The 26,426-nt window shown below is 45.4% G+C and overlaps 1 protein-coding gene across 1 annotated transcript in view; it reads right to left on the bottom strand.

Annotated features, from left to right (window-relative positions):
- Positions 1-26,426, bottom strand: part of LOC124606079 (potassium voltage-gated channel subfamily KQT member 1-like) — a 296,924-nt gene that overhangs the window by 137,547 nt on the left and 132,951 nt on the right. Inside the window, exon 3 of the mRNA XM_047138043.1 lies at positions 24,064-24,190. Coding sequence (XP_046993999.1) covers positions 24,064-24,190 — 127 coding nt within the window. The remainder of the gene's footprint in view (positions 1-24,063; positions 24,191-26,426) is intronic.

A 26,426-nucleotide genomic window follows, 5' to 3' on the forward strand; every position in this document is an offset into this window, starting at 1 on the left:
CACGAAGGAGATGTACTTGAGGGAAATATTATGGAAATGGAAGAGGAGATAGATGAAGATGAGGTGGGAGATATGGTAGTGCTTGAAGAAACTAACAGAGCAGTGAAAGACGTAAGTGGAAACAAAGCGTTGCCTCAGGCGTGTGGCTTCATTCCTGAGGTTTCTGGCTTTGTCTCGTAGATGGCGTTGGCGTGATGCGTTGCTCCCTCCACAATGATGGTTGTATTTTTCGCTGGTTAGTTCTTGCGACGCTGAACAAAATGATTCTATGAATATGTTACAGACTTTCAGGGATGATGGAGAATGGGAAATGTGTCAATATGAGATAAGGATCTGAGTCGAAAGATATAAACGAAAATCAAGTTTCGCGTTAGTGTCATGCAGTGCTAAAACTAAGGGCCCCAACTTCAGAACTCTGATCATGGCATACAAAATTTTCGCTGAGGACTCCCCAGCACCCCCAGATAACTTGCTGTGTTGCTGGACTATTAGCGGCGCACGTAAAATGATGACAGAGAGGTCGAAAATCATGCGGTGCAGTAATAGTAAATTTCATTTATCTGCGCAGATTTCACAAGCTGCTACATTTACAACTGTTGTTCAAAGTGGCGTCCCACAGCGCCAGTTTAGGCATGGCGTCGTCGCATAAAGTTCTGTCCAAACTCGTTCTAATATCCCCAGTGTCAACTGGCCACTGTCGCAGGCAGCTAGCATTCGTGCCGAGAGATCCTCTTCACTAGTGACAGATGTCTCGTACAGAAGATTTTCCACACGGCACCACAAGAAGAAATGAAGTGGGGTGACATCAGGCAAACGCGCTGGTCACAAAACAGAACCTCCTCTGCCTACCCACTTTTTAGGGAATGTCTGATATAGATGCTCACGAAACTTCAGTCGAAAGCGAGGTGGGGCCCCAACATGCTGGAACCACATCCGCTGACGAATAAAAATTGAAGTATATCCACGAACCTGGCTAGCCTGTCTCTGACAAACACTGTGTACTCTGCAGTTTGTCGGTTTTACTAACGTTCACCCTCTATATTTGAAGAAACGCACTTATAGACACTCTAACTAAAGGCGCTGCAGTCATGGACTGTGCAGCTGGTCCCGGTGGAGGTTCGAGACCTTCCTCGGGCATGGGTGTGTGTGTTTGTCCTTCGGATAATTTAGGTTAAGTAGTGTGTAAGCTTAGGGACTGATGACCTCAGCGGTTAAGTCCCATAAAATTTCACACACATTTGAACATTTTTTGATTTTCTGCATAGTAAATTAAAAATAGTTCCCAACCCCCGTTCTGATCAAGGTTTTCGGAAAGTTTCCGTTAGTTGTAAGAGACATGGAAGAACTGGAAATCCCGTCCCAAATATTCCCAATTACGACTCGGTCTACACCACTAGCAATCCATCTCTTACTTCCCTGACAGGTCACTGACTACCGTGGATCATAACTCGGTCCGTTTAGTCTAGAAAATGGAAAGCATATAAAAAAGAAAGAGACCACCGCAGTTAGTTCAAAATGGTTCAAATGGCTCTGAGCACTATGCGACTTAAATTCTGAGGTCATCAGTCGCCTAGAACTTAGATCTAATTAAACCTAACTAACCTAAGGACATCACACACATCCATGCCCGAGGCAGAATTCGAACCTGCGACCGTAACGGTCGCTCGGTTCCAGACTGTAGCGTCTAGAACCGCACGGCCACTCCGGCCGGCACCGCAGTTAGTTACCTCTCGAAAATGACCGAGGAGCACTCAGTCGAAAGCTGTTATAACAACTTGATGCTACAAGAAATCCATGATTTTATTTATATCTACGTTTCCTTCGTGGCGACTGGTGGCTGTAGCGCGAGAGGAATCTGCGTATAAGGGGTCAGGCAGAAGGTAGGGAAGTGCGATGCGGAATGAGGTCAGCCACGTTCGTCGCACCCCATCCACTCCACACACGCACGGCAGCCCCGCCCCTCCCCTCCCCCCCCCCCCCCCCCACCACCACCACGCCCATCTCACCACACTCTTCCTGTCTCGCTCGCTCGTGCAATCGTTACTTTGCACTTGAGCACTGGCTGCCGTGCCGCAAATAGCGTCGTTAATAATAGCGGGCGATCGGCAAGCCGTCCTATCGGGTTTTGTTGTTACCCACTGTCCTACTCGTCCCGCACTGTCAGTGCACTAGGAAACTACTCTGCGTCCATTGAGACCTTCATAGAGGAGCACAAACGATGGTGGGCACTCCTGTTCTGTACATGAATAGTAGTTGCCATTTGGCTCAACACTTTACTGATGTAAGGTTATATTTTGTAATTTCAATGTCTTCTAAGTCGAGGCTCGTTACTGTCAATCAAGATCTGCAAATACAGGTGTGCGGATATTCCTGTTACAGATTTCTAGGACTCGTACAGGTGGTTTGAGTACATAATACACTAATGGCCATTAAAATTGCTACACCACGAAGATGACGTGCTACAGACGCGAAATTTAACCGACAGGAAGAAGATGCTGTGATATGCAAATGATTAGCTTTTCAGGACATTCACCAAGGTTGGTGCCGGTGCTGAGACCTACAACCTGTTGGCATGAGGAAGGTTTCCAACCGATTCCTCATACACAAACAGCAGTTGACCGACGTTGGCTGGTGAAACGTTGTTGTGATGCCTCGTGTAAGGAGGAGAAATGCGTACCGTCACGTTTCCGATTTGATAAAGGTCGGACTGTAGCCTATCGTGATTGCGGTTTATCGTATCGCGACATTGCTGCTCGCGTTGGTCGAGATCCAATGACTGTTAACAGAATATGGACTCGGTGGGTTCAGGAGGGTAATAAGGAACGCCGTGCTGGATCCCAACGGCCTCGTATCAGTAGCAGTCGAGATGACAGGCATCTTATGCGCACGACTGTAACGGATCGTGCAGCCACGTCTCGATCCCTGAGTCAACAGATGGGAACGTTTGCAAGACAACAAACATCTGCACGAACAGTTCGACGACGTTTGCAGCAGCATGGACTATCAGCTCGGAGACTATGGCTGCGGTTACCCTTGACGCTGGATCACAAACAGGACGACGAACCTGGGTGCACGAATGGCAAAATGTCATTTTTTCGGATGAATCCAGGTTCTGTTTACAGCATCATGATGATCGCATCCATGTTTGGTGACATCGTGGTGAACGCACATTGGAAGCGTGTATTCATCATCGCCATACTGGCATATCACCCGGCGTGATGGTACGGTTTGCCACTGGTTACACGTCTCGGTCACCTCTTGTTCGCACTGACGGCACTTTGAACAGTGGTCGTTACATGTCAGATGTATTACGACCCGTGGCTCTACCCTTTATTCGATTCCTGCAAAACCCTGCATTTCAGGAGGATAATGCACGACCGCGTGTTGCAGGTCCTGTACGAGCGTTTCTGGATACAGAAAATGTTCGACTGCTGCCCTGGCCAGCGCATTCTCCAGATCTCTCACCAACTGAAAACGTCTGGTCAAATATGGCCGAGCAACTGGCTCGTCACAATACGCCAGTCTCTACTGTTGATGAACTGTGGTATCGTGTTGAAGCTGCATGGGCAGCTGTAGCTGTACATGTCATCCAAGCTCTGTTTGACTCAATGCCCAGGCGTATCAAGGCCGTTATTACGGCCAGAGGTGGTTGTCCTGGGTACTGATTTCTCAGGACCTCTGCAGCCAAATGTAATCACATGTCAGTTCTAGTATAATATAATTGTCCAATGAATACCCTTTTATCTTCTGCATTTCTTCTTGTTGTAGCAATTTTAATGGCCAGTAGTGTATTTTCAATACGAACCCACGTCCGGAAATATCATCTAACGATGCTACAGAGCGTCAAAGTTATATGTGCCGGCGCCTGTAAATGTATGTATGTACAGGGCGATTCCGAGACGATGTTACAAGCTTTCTAGGTTGATGGATACGCATAAATTTATCAATTTGAACTAAAGATCCCTGTCTGGAAAGGAACGAGTCTCAGGTTATGCTTCTGACAGTGGAATACATGTACCGGTATTGTTGTTTCTGAGATTGTGAAAAAATGTCTAGTAAACATGGGCTATAAAATGCGCACCTTAAGGGCTATGAGCACTTGTTCAGTGGAGGAGATGTGTTTCTCATTACCGAAGATGAACAAGTGCTCATAACTTCTCATGTACCCGTTTTAGGGACCATGTTTACTAGACAGTTTTTCTTGTCTTATTCTGTACTACCACCTCCGAAAGCTGGATACCCTATGTTCTTAGCAACCAGTGAAAGTAGTTTGTAATATCATCACGGGATCACTCTGTATACAATATACATACATTTACAAGTATCGGTGCTTTGACGGTGTGGCGTCTTTGGATGACGTTTCCGGGCGTGGCTTACTAAGTAAAACTTGATCTACTACGTCCTCTCTACAACCTATAGACGTGTGTAACGTGAGTTGTGAAACACCCTGTAGAAATAAATGAAAGTCTCACAAAGTCACTGTGAATGGATATTGACAAGATTCGCAGATGACGTTGCTATTCCCAATGCAAGTGAGCAAAAATAATAGAATCTGTTGAATGGAATGAGCGGTCTCCAGACAATGGAATGTGTATTGAGATTAAACAAAAGAAATACGGATAGTTAGGAGGAGTAGAAAAGAGGTTAGCGGTAAACTTAAAATCAAAATTGGGGACGGCATAGAAAGACAAAATGAAGTAATTGTGCAACCATGGGAGTGAAATAACGCATGACGGACGAAACAAGAAGTATTTAACAAGTACATTAACACGGCCAAAGAGGGTTTTATTCGCTACAGTAAATCTACTAGTATGAAACGAGGGCTTTGAGTGAGAAATTTCTGATAACGTACATCTGAAAGTGAATAACGGCTGTGAAAATACCGGAAAAGAAGAGAATCAGTGATCATAAGACTGTGACGGCATCTATGACGACGGGTCCTACAAGATATGTTAAGAAAGGTAGGAAGATATATTTGCTCAGCAAGGGTGACAGGATACAAATTTCAGAATATCTAAGCAGTCAGCGTCAAATGTTCAGCGATAAGGAAGAAGATGTGGAGATCAAATGGAAAAAATTCAAAGGCATCTTCAATATGCCCTAGATAAGTATGAGTAAGGTTTTAAGGGGTGGGGAGGACCCACCATAGTTTAACAGCCCTGTTAGAAAAGCGCTACGTAAACAAAGAGCACATCATCTCAGATTCAAGAGAAGTAAAAACCTATCTGACAAACCAAAACTGAACGAAGCGAAAATGAGTGTAAGCAGAGGAGTGAGATAGGCATTCAATGATTTCGAAAGTAAGACGACCTGAGTAAAAACCCTAAGAGATTTTGGTCGTATGTAAAATCAATACGTGGGTCATATCATCTCTTCATTCTCTCAGCGACCACACCGGCTCCGAAACGGAAGGTAACAGAGAGAAGGCCGAAATACTGAATTAGATCTTCCGAAGTTGTTTCACCGCGGAAGATCATAACACTGCCCCTCCTTTCAATCGTCGTACAAACATCAAAATGGCAGATACTGAGATAACCGATCGCGGAATTGAAAAGCTACTACAATCGCTTAGTAGCGGAAAGGCTTCAGGACCAGATGAGACACCTATAAGATTCTATAAAGATTATGCGAAAGAACTTGCTCCCTTTATCGCATGAGCAACGATAGGTACCTAACGACTGGAAAAAAGCGCAGGTCATTCCTGTTTTCAAGAAAGGCTGTAAGACAGATCCACAGAAATATAGACCTATATCGTTGACGTCAATCTGTTGTAGAATAATGGAACATGTTTTATGATCAAGAATTATGGCGTTCATGGAAAATGAACATCTCTTCTATAAAAATCAATATGGATTCCGCAAACAGAGATCCTGCGAAACTCGGCTCTGTCTGTTCCACCGTGAGACCCACAGCACAGTGGACAACGGCGCTCGGGTTGATCCCTTGTTCCTTGATTTCAGTAGGGCATTTGACACCGTCCCGCATTGCCGTTTAGTGAAAAAAATACGAACTTACGGAGTATCGGAGCAGACCTGCCATTGGATTCAAGACTTTCTTGCAGATATAACTCAACACGTCGCTCTTAACAGAACTAAATCTGCAGATGTAAAGGTAACATCCGGAGTACCACAGGGAATTGCGATAGGACCGTTGCTGTTTACAATATATATAAATGATCTAGTAGAAAGCGTCGGATGCTCTTTAAGGCTATTCGCAGATGATGCAGTTGTCTATAGCAACGTCAGAAGATAGTAAAAATTTGCAGAACGACCTGCAGAGAATTGATGAATGGTGCAGACTCTGGCAGTTGACCCAGAACGAAAATAAATGTAACATATTGCGCATAAATAGGAAAAGAAATGCACTATTCTACAGCTACACTGTTGATGACAAAGAGCTGGAGACAGCGTCTGCCGTAAAATATCTAGGTGTAACTATCCAGAACGACCTTAATTGGAATGACCAATAAAACAAATGGCGGGAAAAGCAGACGCCAGACTCAGATTCATCTTAAGGAAATGCAACTCATCCACGAAAGAAGTTGCTTTTAAGGCGAATTTTTATCTATCTGGGATCCCTGCTAGGTAGGACTGATAAAGGAGATAGAGAAGATCCAACGAAGAGCGGCACGTTTCGTCACGGTATCATTTAGCTGGCGAGAGAGCGTTACGAAGTTGCTAAACAAACTCCACTGGCAGACGTTACAAGAGAGGCGTTGTGCATCACGGAGAGATTTACTTTTGAAATTTCGGGACAGCACTTTTCAGGAGGAGTCAGACGACATATTAATTCCCCCCACATACATCTCACATATTGACCACGTTGAGAAAATTCGAGAAATTAGAGCCAATAGAGAGGCTTACCGACAATCATTCTTCCCATACACTATTCGCGAGTGGAACAGGGTTGGAGGGATCAGATAGTGGTACCAAAAGTACCCTCCGCCACACACCATTAGATGGCTTGCGGAGAATGATGTAGATGTAGAATCGAAGCGTTTCAGTTTTGGCGTTACAGATGGATATTTAAAATTAGAGGAATCGTAAGGTGAGGAATGATATCATCCGCTATATCGTTAAGGAAAGGGTCATGTGAAAAATACTGACTACATGAAAGAACAGAATCATAGGACATATGATAAAGGAAATAGCCTTCGTGCTGCCAGAGGACATTGGGTGTAAGCGTCACTCAGAGGGGCATCAAACCAAATTCTAATGACACAAAAAATGGCAATCTGGTTACAGTTCGCAAGCTTCCTTTTAGTGGAGCACCTGTTGACAGTGTGTAACAGTGCTGGAATAGCACTATCCAAATTCTACGTCTAGTAATGTGTGTTAATTCATTTATTTCCGTTTGTTACGAAGATCATATCTACTGTGGTATTAACCTAAATGTTATTCCTAAAATGATTTTTACAAAAACTGTTTTGTGAGCGACATAGCACATCACTAACTGGCGAGTCAAGTGAATACGTCAATGCTTAGCTCAGAAAACATGTCAACTGATGATGCGAGCAACCGAATGAAAACATCCAATTCAGTCATTTGTTGGAGAAAGAACAACTCATTTGGTTGTAGTTTAACGGATGGTTGAATTATTCGTTCATTCTTCCGAGTGAAACTAGTATGTGGGAACAATTGAATGAAAAACTAGACGCAGTCCGAAGCATTCATTTTTGAGCGGAAACATTCGACCATTTTACCATTGTTAAATCATTATTATTGACTGCACTCTGTGATCGATTATCATCACTGTTACTGTCGCTTTGATATTTGCTTTTTACTGAGTGCCAATTGTAGCTGACTGTTCACTTTCAAATTCCTTATTTATGAATAGGCGTTTTCTTGACAGTGAACCCTCTGTCTCGATGAAAATACCGAAATACCCAGTGACGAGGGAATGGAAGAAGTCAGATGACTGGATAAACAGTGATCGTCAAGATAAATACAATGTGGTAGACATTTCCTGCAAGGATGATTCGTGTTATGAAACCACATAAATTAAAGAATTTCACAGAAAATAATTGAATGCTGACAAATATACATTGCAAAAAATACCCGCTGAGGAGCTATAGTTTACAAATGTGCTTAAAAAATCAAGTGATTTACACTCAGGCGCCAAAGAAACTGGTTAGGCATGCGTATTCAAGTACAGAGATATGTAAACAGGCATGATTCGGGGCTGCGGTCAGCAACATCTTATGTAAAACAGCAAGTGCCTGGCGCAGTTGTCAGATCGGTTACTGATTCTACAGTGGCAGGTTATCAAGATTTAAGTGTGTTTGAACGTGGTGTTACAGTCGGCTCATGAGCTATGGGACACAGCATCTCCGACGAAGCGACGAAGTGGAGATTTTCCCGTCTGACCATTTCACGAGAGTATCGTGAATATCAGGAATTGGGTAAAACATCAAATCATCGACATGACTGCGGCCGGAAAAAGACCCTGCAAGAACGGGTACAACTACGACTGAAGAGAGACGTTCAATGTGACAGAAGTGCGACCCTTCCGCAAATAGCTGCAGCTTTCAATGCTGGGCCATCAACTACTGTCAGCATGCGAACCTTTCAACGAAACATCATCGGTATGGGCTTTCGGAGCCGGAAGTCCAGTTGCGTACTCTTGATGACAGCACAACACAAAACTTTACACTTCGTCTGGGCTCTACAACACCGACATTGGACTGTTGATGTCTGGAAACATGTTGCCTGATTGGACGAGTCTCGTTTCAAATTGTGTGTGTGTGTGTGTGTGTGTGTGTGTGTGTGTGTGTGTGTTTGTGTTGGGGCTTACGGGCGCTCAACGTCGAGGTCATCAGCGCCCTGACACACATTAAAAAGAACGAATGTGGACTGACTTAGGAAAACCGAAGCACACACGCTACACAATGCTACATAAGAAAGTAAAACGTAAGGAAAACGAAAATGTAGCAGGAAGAATGCCACAGAAAAGTGTCATTGGCTGGCCACTTACATAAAATATGGGGACCTTGTCACACAGTGAGCACATTAAGACCTTCTCACTAAAATGTTTGTAAAAACATTTGACAAGTCACAGAACTTTAAAACTTTAACCACGTTAGTTGGAGTGTTTCCTAAAAGAGATGGCAGATCCGCTGGCAAGTCAGCCGCGGCCCGCTGGTCAGAAAATAAAACGCAATCCAATAAAACGTGGCGCACAGTGACCTGGACGCCACAAGTACCACACATTGGAGGGCCCTCTCGCCGGAGCAGGAAGCCATGCGTCATAGGACTGGGGCCTATCCGAAGCCGAGTGAGGAGAACCTCGTTCCGTCTACGGGGCTGGAAGGAAGTACGCCACACACGCGTTGTGGGCTTGACTAAACGGAGCTTATTGTCGGTCATTGCCAGCGACTCATCCTCCCACCGGCGCATGACTCTGGTGAGCTCAACAGCGAGGTGAGTGCGTGCAGGGGGATAGCACACTGAAATACTTGTGGATCGAGACACGCCTCCCTTGGCTGCGAAATCTGCCCTTTCGTTTCCAGCAATGCCGACGTGCCCCGGAACCCAGCAGAAAGCCACCACCTTCCCTAGTCGCTGTAGTTGGAGGTGGGCATCCTGGATGGTCTGGACTATCTGCTGGATACAAACGTTGCAATGAGTGAACGGCACTTACTTAATCGGAACAGACAACGAATTTAGGACAGGAAAAATGTCTCATCTGCTCCAGTGCCCGCAAGATCGCAGACAATTCTGCATCAAAGACAGTAAGAGTCTGAGGCAGTCGAACCTTGAGTACACGATCCGGAAAAACAACAGAGCAACCAACAGAATTCCCTTGTTTCGACCCATCCGTTTCAAATTGTATCGAGCTGATGGACGTGTACGGATATGGAGACAATCTCATGAATCCATGGACCCTGCATGTCAGCAGAGAACTGTTCAGGCTGGTGGAGACTCTGTAATGGTGTTGGACGTGTGCAGTTGGAGTGATGTGGGACCCCTGACATGTCGTCCTGTCTGATCTCCTGCATTTATTCATGTCCTTTCCGACGGACTTGGGCAGTTCCAGCAGCACAATGCGACACACCACACGTCCAGAATTGTTACAGAGCGACTCCAGAAACACTCTTCCGAGTTTAAACACTTCCACAAGCTACCAAACTCCCCAAATATGAACAATATTGAGCATATCTGGGATGCCTTGCAACGTGCTGTTCAGAAGAGATCTCCACCCCCACCTACTCTTGCGCATTTATGGACAGCCATGCAAGATTTATGGTCTCAACTACCTCCATGCACTACTTCAGACATTAGTCGAGTCCATGCCACGTCGTGTTGCGGCACTTCTGCGTGCTCGTGGGAGGCCTACACGATATTAGGCAGGTCTATCACTTTCTTTGGCTCTTCAGTGTATAAACTTTCTGTTTACGTCACCTCAACGTTTACCGAAACAGAGCTATCAGTGATGGGTGCAAATCAGCGGGAAGTGAGAGAAGAGAGAGAGAGGGGGGAGAGACAAATTTAAATAAGAAAAGTAACTGTTCGTTTATGTAAACATAAACTTATAACGTAGCAGCAGTTCTTTAATACAAAGAAAAACATATTTAATGACAGATGTACAAAAAAATCGTATTTATGTAAATAAGTACACGAATTTTGATAACACTTAATGCCTAGACATATATTTTATTCACCTCTCCTTGAAACATGATACGTTATTTTTTTTAAAAAAAAGTTTCCAACCAAGTCATGGTTCATGTATAATCGAAGTGGCTGCCGGACGTGTCACAGACTTGTGTCAATCGGTTGCTCTACAATAAGTAAAACCACTCGTATCAGGTGAGCGAGTGAAAATGTTCGTATGGCTAACGTGGCCATAGGGTTTGGTTTCATTCGGTTGTTTCATTCGAGTGAAAAATAACCGACTGAACGAAAAAACAGTCGACTGGCCAATCGTTTGTTAAGAGTAGGCAGTTGTCCCACGACGTGCGTTAGCTCACTACATTGTCAGCGATGTTGTATTAATGGGGAACTAGGCTTACTTTAAAAAGTGAAGGCTATGTCCTTACATCTTTGCCTACCGATGCGATCTGTCTTTGTCTAGTAGCCGGCCGGTGTGGCCGTGCGGTTCTAGGCGCTTCAGTCTGGAACCGCGTAACCGCTACGGTCGCAGGTTCGAATCCTGCCTCGGGCATGGATGTGTGTGATGTCCTTAGGTTAGTTAGGTTTAAGTAGTTCTAAGTTCTAGGGGACTGATGACCACAGATGTTAAGTCCCATAATGCTCAGAGCCATTTGAACCATTTTTTTTTTTTGTCTAGTAGCCGGGCAGGGCTTCGGTCGCCTGTTAGTTGTCTTTGGTTGTAGTTTCTTGGAGCGTCTTGTTGACCACGTGGGCAGCGAGTCGGTTGCAGTCGGAAGGGGAGGAGGGCGGAGGAGTGGCGGAGGGGAGGAGAGCAAGAGGAGGAGGGGAAGGGGAAGGGGGTGGGAAAGAGGGAGGGGGAGGAGGAGGGGGAGAAACACAAGAGGCACATGTGAAGTACGATGAGCTGTTCAGGGAGCTTACGAGCGCACGATTGTCTAAGCTCTAAGGGTTCGGTGGTCGGTAGAGTTGAGTTGGTCGATAATACTTGGGCCTAATGTCGATGCAGCCGGTTTGTCCTGGACTAAGGAGGCGTAGTTGCTGATGTGAGTGTTGGAGTGCTGTTCTGCCCTTTGGGGGCAAGGTGTTGGTTGCTTGATTGGCACATGTGCTCCCTTGTTGAAGTTACTCCCGCCTGCCTCGCGATTTCCCAGTGACTTGGGTTCGTGTTGCTGCTCGTAGTGTCACTGAGGCGAAGAGCAGCGAGTGGAGTGCTTGGGGAAGGTAGATGTCATTAGCTTTCCTCGACTTCTTATTCCTATTTACTGCGTTCAACTTGTTGCAATTTGTTAAGTTCAACCAGCGATAATTTTTCTTGCCTGGTGGCCGCTAACGCCCCAGTTATCTGCCCTGGGGGTTAGTGTGTGTAATGGCAGTATACGTTTCCTCGTCTTGCCGCTGCTGTCCATTAAGGCGTGTAGTTTTGACAGCTTTCTTGATTGTAGGCCAGTTGGTGATTCTTCTACTCTGGTGGTAGTGATTGATTTCTCGTTCCGGGCATTCTAAGCACTGTATTCTGGGACGTAGTGCATACCAACGGTTCCGGCTTTGGCGTAATGTTCCATCCTTGCACTTGCTTTATCGGACGTCAAGTAGCTTAAGCAAGATCATCATTATTCATTCGTTGGACTGACACTAGTCTGAGTTACCAACTTGGCAACTCTTGACTGTCCACCTCATTCTTGTAAGACATGGGTGTTCTAAAAGTAGGCCTGTTGGCCAGTAGTTCAGTGTAACGCGCCTGCAGTCCACGACTTCTGCGGGCATAATCTGCCTCAGTACCCTTTAAGGAACTTATGTACTGGTCCTTGTGTTTTATTATTGCATTATTTATTACAATACCTCGAAATGCCTACATTAAAGGTTATATATGTCTAGTTAATAGTTCTGGTCGCCTTATGGAATAAATCTAGGAGTGCAGCGTTCGGTGGATGTTAAGGGCTGTGTTACCAAGTTTACCATCGTCTTATTTCATCTGCTTCGTGATTAGTTGCTTGTTTTTTTAATTAACCTTTGCTATTGTATTTGCTGATTTAAAGAGGGTTTCTAATTTTTTTATATTATTGCCGTTCCTGGCGTGTAAAGCCTTCATCCATGATTGTGGTCATTTGCCTTAAAATTCTGATTTGGTACACTACTCGCCATTAAAATTGTTACACCACGAAGATGACGTGCTACAGACGCGAAATTTGACCGTCAGGAAGAAGATGCTCTGACATTCAAATGATTAGCTTTTCAGAGCATTCACACAAGGTTGACGCCGGTGGCGACACCTACAACGTGTTGACATGAGGAAAGTTTCCAACCGATTCCTCATACACAAACAGCAGTTGACCGGCGTTGCCTGGTAAAACGTTGTTGTGATGCCTCGTGTAAGGAGGAGAAATGCGTACCATCACGTTTCCGACTTTGATAAACGTCGGATTGTAGCCTATCGCGATTCCGGTTTATCCTATCGTGACATTGCTGCTCGCGTTGGTCGAGATCCAATGACTGTTAACAGAATATGGAATCGGTGGGCTCAGAAGGGTAATATGGAACGCCGTGCTGGGTCCCAACGGCCTCGTATCACTAGCAGTCGAGATGACAGGCATCTTATCCGCATGGCTGTAACGGATCGTGCAGCCATGTCTCGAACCCTGAGTCAACAGGTTGGGGACGTTGGCAAGACAATAACCATCTGCACGAACAGTTCGACGACGTTTTCAGCAGCATGGACCATCAGCTCGGAGACCATGGCTGCTGTTACCCTTGACGCTGCATCACAGAAAGGAGCGCCTGCTATGGTGTACTCAACGACGAACCTGGGTGCACGAATGGCAAAACGTCATTTTTTCGGATGAATCCAGATTCTGTCTACAGCACCATGATGGTCGCATCCGTGTTTGGTGACATCGCGGTGAACGCACATTGGAAGTGTGTATTCGTCTTCGCCATACTGGCCTATCACCCGGTGTGATGGCATGGGGTGCCACTGGTTACACGTCTCGGTCACCTCTTGTTCGCATTGACGGCACTTTGAACAGTGGACGTTACATTTCAGATGTGCTACTTCCCGTGGCTCTACCCTTCATTCGATCCCTGCGAAACCTTACATTTCAGCAGGATAATGCACGACCGTATGTTGCAGGTCCTGTACGGGCCTTTCTGGATACAGAAAATGTTCGACTGCTGCCCTGGCCAGCACATTCTCCAGATCTCTCACCAATTGAAAACGTCTGGTTAATGGTGGCCGAGCAACTGGCTCGTCACAATACGCCAGTCACTACTGTTGATGAACTGTGGTATCGTGTCCAAGCTGCATGGGCAGCTGTACCTGTACACGTCATCCAAACTCCGTTTGACTCAATGCCTAGGCGTATCGAGGCCTTTATTACGGCCAGCGGTGGTTCTTTTGGGTACTGATTTCTCAGGATCTATGCACCCAAACTGCATGAAAATGTAATTACATGTCAGTTCTGGTATAATATATTTGTCCAATGAATATCCGTTTATCATCTACTTTTCTTCTTGGTGTAGCAAATTTAATGGCCAGTAGTGTATTTGTATTTTAGCTTTAAGCATTAAAACGTCATTTACTACCATTCCTGGCGTTTGATGCCTTCCGCTGTGCCAGCCGTTGTGACCGTGCGGTTCTAGACGCATCAGTCTGGAACCGCGTGACCGCTACGGTCGCAGGTTCGAATCCTGCCTCGGGCATGGATGTGTGTGATGTCCTTAGGTTAGTTTGGTTTAAGTAGTTCTAAGTTCTAGGGGACTGATGAGCACAGATGTTAAGTCCCATAGTGCTCAGAGCCATTTGAACCAATTTTTTGAACCTTCTGCTGTGTTATTGGCGACTTCCTTGTAATATTTCAATACCTGTAAGTTGTAAGTTGCAGCGAGTTTTAAACAAGTCTTAATTTATTGCCATTCCTGGCATGTGAGGCCTTCTGCCCAGATCACAGTAGCTTGCTGCATTATCTGCTGTATCTGTACTTAATGGTGATTTACTGAACTATAACTCACTGAGAACACTATTATTTACACCGTTGTTTATTCCTTCATTAATCCTGTCTTCCCTTGACTATCAGGTTTCAGTGACAGTAGCTGTCTTGGGGCAATTTTTTTTTTTTTTTGCTTTTTGTTTTTTCTGTTTTTGTTTTTGTTAAAGCATCGAATGGACCGCTTAATCCACAGTGTGCGGTGTTTCTCGTACCATTACCCGGAAATGAAACAGAATGTTTATTTTAATATTCTCGATGGCCAAATGTTGCTCTTTCTTGTACATTTTCGTCACTAATATGCTCAGCACAATGCTGCCTTCTAGAAGGACGACAGGCGTATTTGCTTGTTTTCACATACGTTCTTGGTTTGACAGATGCTCACGCATCTTATCGTACGTCGACTGGTCCGCTAAAACAACCGATCTTAATCGTACACAGAGTGTCTGTATTATTAGGACCAGATGGAGAAACGTGATAGTCAACATCCTTTCAATTTGTTAGCTCTGCGGGATGTAGTTATCAATGTGTCGCATCCGCATTCGTAAATAACCGTGTGTACTCTCTTCCCCTCAGAAACGAGGCATTTTTGAAGGCTAGAAACGGTATTCCATGGAATCAGAGTGTTTTATCCTGGAAGTGCTTGGAGTGCTTATATTCCTAGTCAAAATAACAATCTCTGTGTGGTGCATGCGTTGAAATATAGCCGCATAGCTGTATAACGAGGATTATCCAGCTCAACGTACACTGCCGGAGAAAATACACACATCAAAAAATCTTTTGCATCACCTCGGTTCCGAGAGTTCCGGAACCTGTACAGAACATTGGAGTAGAGATCAACATAAACATCATTTCCGCCATTTTTATTACTCATGAAAACCACACATTGCATGTTGTACCACCATACAGCGAGAACTTCAAAGGTGGTGGTCCAGATTGCTGTACACACGTCCTCTTGCATCTACGCATTGCCTGTATTCGTCGTGGCATACTATCCACAAGATTGTCGCACTCCTCAACGGCGAGTCGGTGTAAATCCCTCAGAGTGGTTGGTGGATCACGTGTCCATAAACAGCCCTTTTCAATCTATCCCAGACATGATCGTTAGGGTTCATGTCTGGAGAACATGCTGGCCACTCTAGTCGAGCGATGTAGTTATCCTGAAGGAAGTCATTCACAAGATGTGCACGATGGGGGCGCGAATTGTCGTCCATGAAGACGAATGCCTCAGCAATATGCTGCCAATATGGGTGCACCAACGGCCGGAGGATGGCATTCACGTATCGTAAAGCCGTTACGGCGTTTTCCATGACCACCAGAGGCGTACGTCGGCCCCACATAATGCCACCCCAAAACGGCAGGGAACCTCCACCTTGTTGCACTCGCTGGACAGTGTGTCTAAAGCATTCAGCCTGACTGGGTTGCCTCCAACATATGCGACACTCATCGCTGAAGAGAATGTGATGCCAATCCTGAGCAATCCATTAGGCATGTTGTTGGGCCCATCTGTAACGTGCTGCATGGTGTCGTGGTTGCAGAGATGGACCTCGCAATGGACGTCGGGTGTGAAGTTGCGCATCATGCAGCCCAGTGCGCACACCTTGAGTCGTAAGACGACGTCCTGTGGCTGCACGGAAAGCATTATTCAACATGGTGGAGTTGCTGTCAGGATTCCTCCGAGCCATAATCCGTAGGTAGCGGTCAGCCACTGCAGTAGTAGCCCTTGGGCGACCTGAGCGAGACATGTCATCGACAGTTCCTGTCTGTCTGCATCTCCTCCATGCCCGAACAACGTTGCCGTGGTTCACTCCGTGTCGCCTGGACACTTCCTTTGTTGAGAGCCCTCCCTGGCACAAAGTAACAACGCGGACGCGATCGAATAGCGATATTGACCGTCTAGGCATGGTTCAACTACGGAAAACACGAGCCGTGTACCTCCTCCCTGGTGGAATGACCGGAACTGATCGGCTGTCAAACCTCCTGCGTCTAATAGACGCTGCTCATGCATGGTCGTTTACGTCTTTGGGCGGGTTAAGTGACATCTCTGAACAGTCAAAGGGACTGCGTCTGTGATACAATATCCATAGTCAATGTCTATCTTCAGGAGTTCTGGGAACCGGTTTTTTTTATGTGTGTATAACTCCCCTGAGGACCACGTGCAGTGGCACCATGATGTAATATGCGAATATTGAGTGGGTGCAGTGTTAGTGATTTATTTTTCGTGGTCATCGGCCATCAGATAGTGCTCAGGAGGCTTTCTGTGCGCCTTCGGTTTTCTCTATAGACGTTAACTGTGCAGTAAATGAAATGTATTCGCATTTGCGGCAGTGCCTGTTATTTCGGACAGGCATGCATGACCGCAGTAGCATTGAACTCAGGCACTACAAAATTGTATTTTACTGTGCTGAGCTTAGAGGTGAACAGTGTCTACAACATTCTGTATAGAGTTCAACCCTGCACCACAGACGAGTGCGTACACTTCTTCAACAGCGTCAGCCATTTGAATTTTGAGCCTGCGGTAAGTCTGCTCGCAGCAGGATTAAAATCAGGTGATCCTCTGGAGAGGCTACCACTGACACCACGACACCGCCAAGCATGGCTACTCAGCTGTCGTGAAAGAGCTGATTGGAGTGTGGAACGGAGCTCTGTCATGTTGAGTGATGAGAGTAGGTTCTGCTTGTATACGAGTGATGGACGTACACGTACAGGGCTTAGAGCTGCTAAGCAGTCTATGCCAGCGTGCATGGACCCTCGACACACAGATCTCAACCGAGATAATGAGTGGAGCCATCTTGGTCACATTTGGTATTCCTGAAGGTGAAAGTAGCCGTGCCCGCTATATTGCACAGGTTCTTTTCCCCGTGATACTGCCATTTCTTCGCTATGAAGGTGACGTACTTTTTCAGCAGGACAACACACGTCCACGTAAGACTAATGGTACCCATGGTGCTCTTCGTAGTGTATAACAACTGTCCTGGCCAGCAAGATCGCCAGATCCCTCGTAGCATAATGAGGCGGGCACTTACTCGTTCTCCAGGGCCAGCATGAACCATTCACGAATTGTAACGATGATTCTTGCTACAGTGTATCACAGGATGCCGTTCGACACCTTTACGAACGTTTGCATGTGAAAATAAGCACATGACTTGCTCCCAAAGTGAGGTACACTCTTTACAGACGCGACTGCTTTAGCACACTTTAGTGTGAGACGTGCTTTTCATTTTCTCTGGATCTCTTATCTTTTACTCCTGCAACGATGAACTAGCTATCACATAACTTGTCGGTAAACTGACATTTTCCCTGAGGGTACTGCATTTCTTCCGACAGTGTATTTTCTATGTAATATATCATCTCACACAGTTAGGTTTTTAAAATGAAAGTATAAGTGCACTATGCACAATTCTGACACAGTATCGGATGTACCTCACATTTCCACGATCAATTGCAGTCTAATATTCATATATGTGCCATCCAATCTGTGTATTCATTACTTTAATACGTAAAAAACTCGAAGGGCAGAAAGCACTCAACAGCATGCAGACAGGAACCACTCACATAGATGATGGAAGGAGGAAGAGGAAATATTGTTTGATACGATGAGTCCATAAAGCGGTGGGGCTTTTTAATCCTCGCAGAATGCATGCGGTGGATATGCTTGGCTGAGTAAGGACGTATTCTCATTTCCATATAGCAGCTGCGGATCCTCTGAATACTGCAGAAAGTGTTGTGACTGGTCTGCAGTTGTAATTGTCTGCGCGCTCGTAACACATAGAGGATCTTCCTGAATACGCTGGGCGATATCGAGTTAGCGACGGCCGAACTACGCCAGTAGTAAAACCCATTTGCGAGTCTCTGCCGTTATGGAAATAGGGAAATTTTGGTGGTAAAAATTCTCGTGATGTCTAGAAGACCAATATTACGCTATACTTCTGGGGTTGAGACTGATGTGTGGAACAGTACAAGACGAAAACAGGTTCAAGAAAATCACGCTCGCTGTAAAGCCGTTATAATTCATTTACGTTCGGACAAAGTCGCCGACTAATTTATTGCCATAGTGTCGAATCCTCAAATGTGACAGCACATGAGCGCATTTGCCGATTATCTTCTCAATTTTCACACCTTTCAGTAAAGCGAAGTATGTCCCGATAGTTAGGCAGTGAGTGCTAAATGTACAGCCTGCTTGGATAAAAATACAGCGGATGGACAAAAGAAATGGAAACACCAAAACACAATACCATGCCTAATACGGCGTAGGAAAGCCACTGGCATTGAAAACAGTTTCCAGTCATCTCGCAGTGGATAAATGAAGGATCTGTACGGTTTCCAAGGGAAGTTTGCACAATTACCCTACAAAATAAAGGCAAGTTCAGGTAACGATTATGAAGCTTGATAGCGATCTCTCCAACGTAGACCACTAAGGCTAAGTAATATTGAGATCTGGTGAATGTGGTACTCACAAAACCAGTCCTGGACGATGCAAGCTGTTTGTACAGGCGCTCTGTCGTCTTCGAGCACTGCATCACCATTTTGGAACAAACGCGGGATGCAATTCATCAGCCAAAATGGTCAAATAATGGTTGGCAGTAACGTGACCTAGCAGAGTGCACATAGGGCCCGTGCAATACCACGATATGGCCACCCAAAGCATCACCGAACGCCCGCCATGTTTCACTCTTGGTACGTAACCTCGGCCAGAAATTGGAAACAGTCTGAAACGAGACTATTCGATCAAATGACTTTCTTCCATTCCAACATAGTTCACGTTTTATGGCTTCGACACCACGTTTTCCTGTTAGGGGCATTTGTGTCACTGATGTGTGGCTTTGAAATTCCAGCTTGCCCTGAAATTCCCTGCTTATGGAGCTCCCTTCGTATTGTTTTGGTACTGGTAGGGTTCGCGAGTGCCACATTCAGTGACATTTGCAGCTCCCGTCGTCTTACGTTTCGTCTCAGTCCACATCAATAGCCGTTTGTCACAATTACTCAGCCGGCCGCGGTAGCCGAGTGGTTCTAGGCGCTTCAGTCCGGAACCGCGAGACTGCTAGTCGCAGGTTCGAATCCTGCCTCGGGCATGTGTGTGTGATGTCCTTAGGTTAGTTAGGTTTAAGTAGTTCTAAGTTCTAGGGGACTGATGACCTCAGATGTTAAGTCCCATAGTGCTCCGAGCCATTTCAACCATTTTTTTCACGATTACTCATTACATAATTTCATCTGCGTTATGACTTAGCGGATGGTGTTTCTCCGTTTCCCTGTATGCGGTACGAATCTTCAATATTGTACTTCTTCAAACACTCCGAATCCCTTGGTTACCGTAGCATCTACGATTCGAGCGCCAACGATTTTCCCACGCTGGAATTCACTTAACTCCGACTTAATGCACTCTCAACTACACAGAACACTATTATGAACACGACTGTCATTTGTCATGTATCAAGGTCGCTGTGCAGGTGCCGTTCGTGGTTATACAGAACAGCGCAACTTGTAGGCTTGGCTGCAATCTTCAAGCATGCTCTTTTCGCGTTGTTTTCAGTATTTTCGCCCTACCCCTGTGTCGCTGTAGTGTACAGTTTGCTCTTTTCAATAGAATTCAAGGATACGCTGTGTGCGAAAAGTTCCGAGGGTGGAAGACAGATGCCAAATAGACAGTAATGTTGCTTCGGTATGAAGGTGTTGTCCATAATTTTTATTGGATGTAACTGAAATTAACTAAGACACTACTAATTACAGCCAAATTGACGGCTCCATTGTAAGGGGACCTTTTGTGCTAAGGCTGAACAGTCTTTCGAGCACGAATACTCTAGAGAGAGGCTAGAGGAGTGATTCTTTGGAAAGAGCCAGTGTTTGACAACCTAACGCAGCTAAGCGGCCTGTCCAAAATTGATCAGTTGAGTATACGTCCTCTATGAACATTGGGCCTTCTCTGCAGACGGCTGGCTTCTTCGAATTCAGAGTTCTTAAATAACCTCGAGTTCCCCCGCCTACAATTCGCGTTTCCGTGGCTGGTATAGTCTTTCGACCGCATCATCGACCACATCGTTCTTCCAACAAGGCGGCACGTTGAGTGGTACAGGAGCCAGAAGATCGATAAAAGATACTGTTTAGTCCAAGAAACTGTCAATGATTTTGTTGCTTACAAGTTGTCACTATCAGATCACCCCTAATTACGATGGCAACTTGTAATTACCATCGCTTCTGGACCACCAGCGCCTCCATACAGTGGCTGAAGTATCACGTCTGCTGTCAAGTACAGTCATTAGATACTACGTTTCTCGCTCGCCCTCAAAAACGTTTTATTTATTTGTTTTGTACGTTATCTCTCATTATTTACGAGCGTTATTTTTCTTGCCTGACCAAGCGTTATCTCTCTGTTCGATCACAACTATGTCCTACCTAGGCATTTGACACCTATTTCGGTGCCTCTTTGCCTTGTTCAGTCGTGAGTATTATTAAAGTACTGGTTGGTCTTTTATCAGAATATAGATGTTTGAGTGGGTCTCTGATTTTTGAGTAGAGTTGTGCTATTACCTACTGTACTTCATCTGTCATCATGCCTAATCTACTCCCCTACAATTTGAGGTCAAATCACACCTGTAGTAGGAGATGAATTTGAGGCTTTAGGCAGATGTAGGATAGGGTGTACGCTAGCAGAGCTCGTCTCGAAGCCACACAGTTGTCGACAAGATTTCATATTTTTCCTGTATCATCATCAGGTTCGACTTACCGAATCATTGCTAGGAGATAGGAGTACATTATATATTAGCTCGCAACTGAACAGGACCAGATATGCATCCACCGCGCCTCTACTTGACAAGTTACTATGTAACTATTCCGATGATTTGTTAATAAGCTGCAACCAGCGCCTGAAGCTCAAATATATAACAAAAAAATGGAAATTCATCACTTTATTTTCCTAACGCTGTCTGTGTTAGACTGTGATATAGAGATGTATTTTGGTATTTGCACTACTGGTCATTAAAATTGCTACACCACGAAGATGACGTGCTACAGACGCGAAATTTAACCGACAGGAAGAAGATGCTGTGATATGCAAATGATCAGCTTTACAGAGCATTCACACAAGGTTGGCGCCGGTGGCGACACCTACAACGTGTTGACATGAGGAAAGTTTCCAATCGATTTCTCATACACAAAAAGCAGTTGACCGGCGTTGCGTGGTGAAACGTTGTTGTGATGCCTCGTGTAAGGAGGAGAAATGCGTACCATCACGTTTCCGACTTTGATAAAGGTCGGATTGTAGCCTATCGCGATTGCGGTTTATCATATCGCGACATCGCTGCTCGCGTTGGTCGAGATCCAATGACTGTTAGCAGAATATGGAATCGGTGGCTTCAGGAGTGTAATACGGAACGCCATGCTGGATGCCAACGGCCTGGTATCACTAGCAGTCGAGATGACAGGCATCTTATCCGTATGGCTGTAACGAATCGTGCAGCCACGTCTCGATCCCTGAGTCAACAGATGGGGACGTTTGCAAGACAACAACCATCTGCACAAACATTCGACGACGTTTGCAGCAGCATTGACTATCAGCTCGGAGACCGTGGCTGCGGTTACCCTTGACGCTGCATCACAGAAAGGAGCGCCTGCGATGGTGTACTCAACGACGAACCTGGGTGCACGAATGGCGAAACGTCATTTTTTCGGATGAATCCAGGTTCTGTTTACAGCTTCATGATGATCGCATCCATGTTTGGTGACATCGCGGTGAACGCACATTGGAAGCGTGTATTCATCATCGCCAAACTGGCATATCACCCGGCGTGATGGTACGGTTTGCCATTGGTTACACGTCTCGGTCACCTCTTGTTCGCATTGACGGCACTTTGAACAGTGGACGTTACATTTCAGATGTGCTACGACCCGAGGCTCTACCCTTCATTAGATCCCTACGAAACCTTACATTTCAGCAGGATAATGCACGACCGTATGTTGCAGGTCCTGTACGGGCCTTTCTGGATACGGAAAATTTTCGACTGCTGCCCTATCCAGCACATTCTCCAGATCTCTCACCAACTGAAATTGTCTGGTCAATGGTGGCCGAGCAACTGGCTTGTCACAATACGCCAGTCACTACTCTTGATGAACTGTGGTATCGTGTTGTAGCTGCATGGGCAGCTGTACCTGTACACGCCATGCAAGCTCTGTTTGACTCAATGCCCAGGCGTATCAAAACCGTTATTACGGCCAGAGGTGGTGGTTCTGGGTACTGATTTCTCAGGATCTATGCACCCAAACTGCGTGAAAGTGTAATCACATGTCAGTTCTAGTATAATATATTTGTCCAATGAATACCCGTTTATCATCTGCATTACTTCTTGGTGTAGCAACTGTAATGGCCAGTAACGGATTTTATGGTTTAGTCTTTAGCACGTGCAGCATGTAAACATAGTGGGCAAAACGTTCATGGACGGTCGTCTTTTGAACAGATAACCTTGATAGATGCATTTCTGCACGATCTCGTAACTATAGCTGCCCATTGACACCTTGAAACAGGTCGGCGCTGTGCGCTCCGGCCTGCTTCGTGTCATACGTTCCGTGCAAGCAAGCGCTGCACGAGTCACTTGTTCAAGAATTTAATGTGCCTCAAGGGTCAATAGACAAGCTGCAAATATCTTTGCGCCATCTTCCGAGTCTGATACATTGAGCGACGGTACCCAACGAAAATGCAGGCCACCAATCTTCGCGTTTTAGGCACGCTCTCAAAAGGGAAGTCAGACATTCTTCCTGCTGCGTCCTGTTCAGCGTAGTCACGGTGACGTGTCGATGTTTCAGCACGCATCAGTCAGTTTCTCAAACAGTGTGTCTGACGATTTGCTACGGGACTTCGTGATTCCTTTTGTGAGCTATTAGAATCCACATGCAAAATGTTGGTACCAACACACAGTTACATCTTTTTTCAAGACACTGTCAACGAGGAGGTACGCGATCTGTTGTAACGTTTGTATTTATGTTAGAGATTGGAGTCAAGATCGCACATGAAATCTTCTTTATTAGGATTGATTACTGGTCCCAGCCATCAATTATCCTTCTTTAGATAATAAAACATTCTTGACTAGTTTTGATATCTGTATGGCTTCAAACATCGTTCAAACCTTTCTTAAAATGACAACATCCAGACATGGCACAGTTAAAAACGGCGTTCCATCGTTCGTGGCCAGCGTAATTGAACGATGGTCATAAAGCAAAGGTGTTATGCCCTTAAAACTCAGTAACTTTCACATTCAGTATTTACATCATTTCGTAGTAGAGATCATCACATATATATGTTGCTGTAACGTGATACGTGCGAATCGTATAGCATCAGTATTTGCAATAGGTCCGCCAGAAAAGTCTGAAAAGTCACATCTAGTAAAAATTTAACTGCCGTTAAGATGTTTACAAAGGTGTGTTAGGCTTTCAACCTCAACTGCTCCTTAAAAATCATAAGTTTCCTAGAGTAGGGCAAGACTCACCGATGATGCAGATGGGCTTCCGGATGAAGCGCAGGCGGCCGCAGAAGCCCATGTACTTGGACCTGCAGCCGGCCGACCACAGCCTCACCAGGTACTCGGCGCCGAAGAACACCACCAGGCAGATCTCCTGCAACAGCCACAGGGCAATATTACGTCTCCTGGAAAACCACACACTCGCCGCACCTTCAGTGATTCTCGGTTGCTACAACGATTCTTACTTGAGAGAATGTGAACTTCTGTCCGAGATCGCTTGTAAACATCATTTGTCGATCACCGGTTCCGGAAAGCATGGTTACCATCTTCAGATATCAACAGAAGGTTATCACTTGTCTTCGACACCAGCTGTACAAGTACTCTTCCTGAAATATAGCCAAGTGTGTGAGAGACGAGATGAACATGGCATCGACGAGACACAATGTCAAAACCATGATATAGAGAGTAATTCACTAAATGATCGTGTCGCAAGCCACACACTACACCGCTACTTAGTCTAGCGGTGCCCTGGCTGCGATTGAGGACAGTAGCGTATAGCATGGGACACGAACATCCGGGGAATTACTCTGTATATGGTGGTTTTAACCTTGACTTGCCGATGCATCGTCTATCTCGCTCCTCAAATCATTTAGGAAGAGTACTTGTACGGCTGGTGTAGGAGAGATGTAATAACCGTTGATCGAGATAGTAGTCAAGGTTACCGAAACCGGTAATCGACATTGCATTACATACATTACAAATTTACAAGCGATCTTGGCTAAGAAGATCACCTTCTCTCAAGTAATTATTACCGATTGGCCCTTACCATGCAAGATGAGTAAATTAACTCGCTCTTTTATTTATCAGTCACAATTAGGGATAGTCGATGATTATCAATATTTATAAAATATCAATGTTAGAAGCTGAAATATCTATGTTAGGATGCTAAACATTGTTTCAGTGTCGACACTGGCGACGGAAACGTCGTAACATTGATATGGAGGATAAAATAGCACTCTTCGATGTTGTTGTGACTATCACTGATTTTTTCGTTTAAATTGATCCTTTTCTGATTATGTCTCATAACGTCACCAGTGCAACACCCTTGCGTCTTGTCAGGCATGGCCATGAGGGGGGGGGGGAGCCTGTGATAAATATTTAATATTTTTGAACGAACTAATGCAGAAACTTTTGTTTAGTACCAGTAGGGTGCACCTGTATTTTTAGAATGTTTCTTTTACTCGCTAAAAATGATAGTTTGAATTATGTAAGTATGATGGACATTCGGAATGTATTTCATCATTGTTTTTCACACAGAAACTTTATTGCCGAAAACAAAAATACCAAGGCGGCACGAACGACACATTTTGCACTATTTTCCCGATAGTCGCCACTAACATTGAGACGTATGTCTTAGCGTGCAGTGGTTTGAAGGAACCACTCTGGTAAAACTCTATGCCCTGCGATGCAAGGAACTGTCGCACACCGAACTCCACCTCAACGGTGGCTTACAAGTGACGCCCAGAGAGCGCAGCTTTCAATGCAGGGAGCAGGTGAAAGTCCGATCGGGTAAGACCAGGGCTGTGGGTCGGGTAATCCAATCTCTCCCATCGGAAGTGACGAAACTGATCCTCTGTGAACTTTGCTGTGTGTGGTTTTGCGTTGTCGTCCAAGAGCACAAAATCTTCACCCAAGAACCGTCTCTTTCGTCGAATGGCGGAGAGTTTAATGAGGTTGTCGCAGTAGCAAGCCGCATTAATGATCCCTTGCTGGCAGTGACTAAGGAGAATCACACTTTCCCTTCCTAGAACATGTGGCCATAACCTTTCTTGCGATGGGTGACACTTTGCATTTTTTCTTCACTGGTGAGCTGGGATGCATCTGTATCATTAAGACGGCCTTGGATTCTGGGGTACAGTGATGCATCCATGTCTCATTCCCTTTGATGATTCTAAATAGGATTTCTTTACCCTCTCACGCGTAGCGCATGAAGTCATCGAGGCTGGCTTCCGTTCTTTCACTCTTGTAACCTAGGGTCAGGTTTCTTGGCATCCATCTTGCAGACGCTTTTCGGTTACCCATCACGGAGCATATGATAGGCTTGAACGCAGCCAATATGCATCGCGGACGCTACACCCAACACCGTTACGCACCTGTCCGGTAACACCAAGTCTTGCGCTTTAGCAGTGCTGTTTCCGTTTGTGGATGTGGAGGGACACTTACTTCGACCTCCATCTACCACCCTCTGCCTTTCTTCTAACCATTTGACGAGACCTGACCTCTTCACTATACACGATCTGTATGCATTCATCGGTGACGGACACATTAATCCAACATGCCCATCCATACTGGATAACAGCACGCACTTCCATTGGCGACCACGTTTTCAG

The sequence above is a fragment of the Schistocerca americana genome, chromosome 3, assembly GCF_021461395.2.
Source record: "Schistocerca americana isolate TAMUIC-IGC-003095 chromosome 3, iqSchAmer2.1, whole genome shotgun sequence".
In the NCBI taxonomy this organism is placed as follows: Eukaryota; Metazoa; Arthropoda; class Insecta; order Orthoptera; family Acrididae; genus Schistocerca; species Schistocerca americana.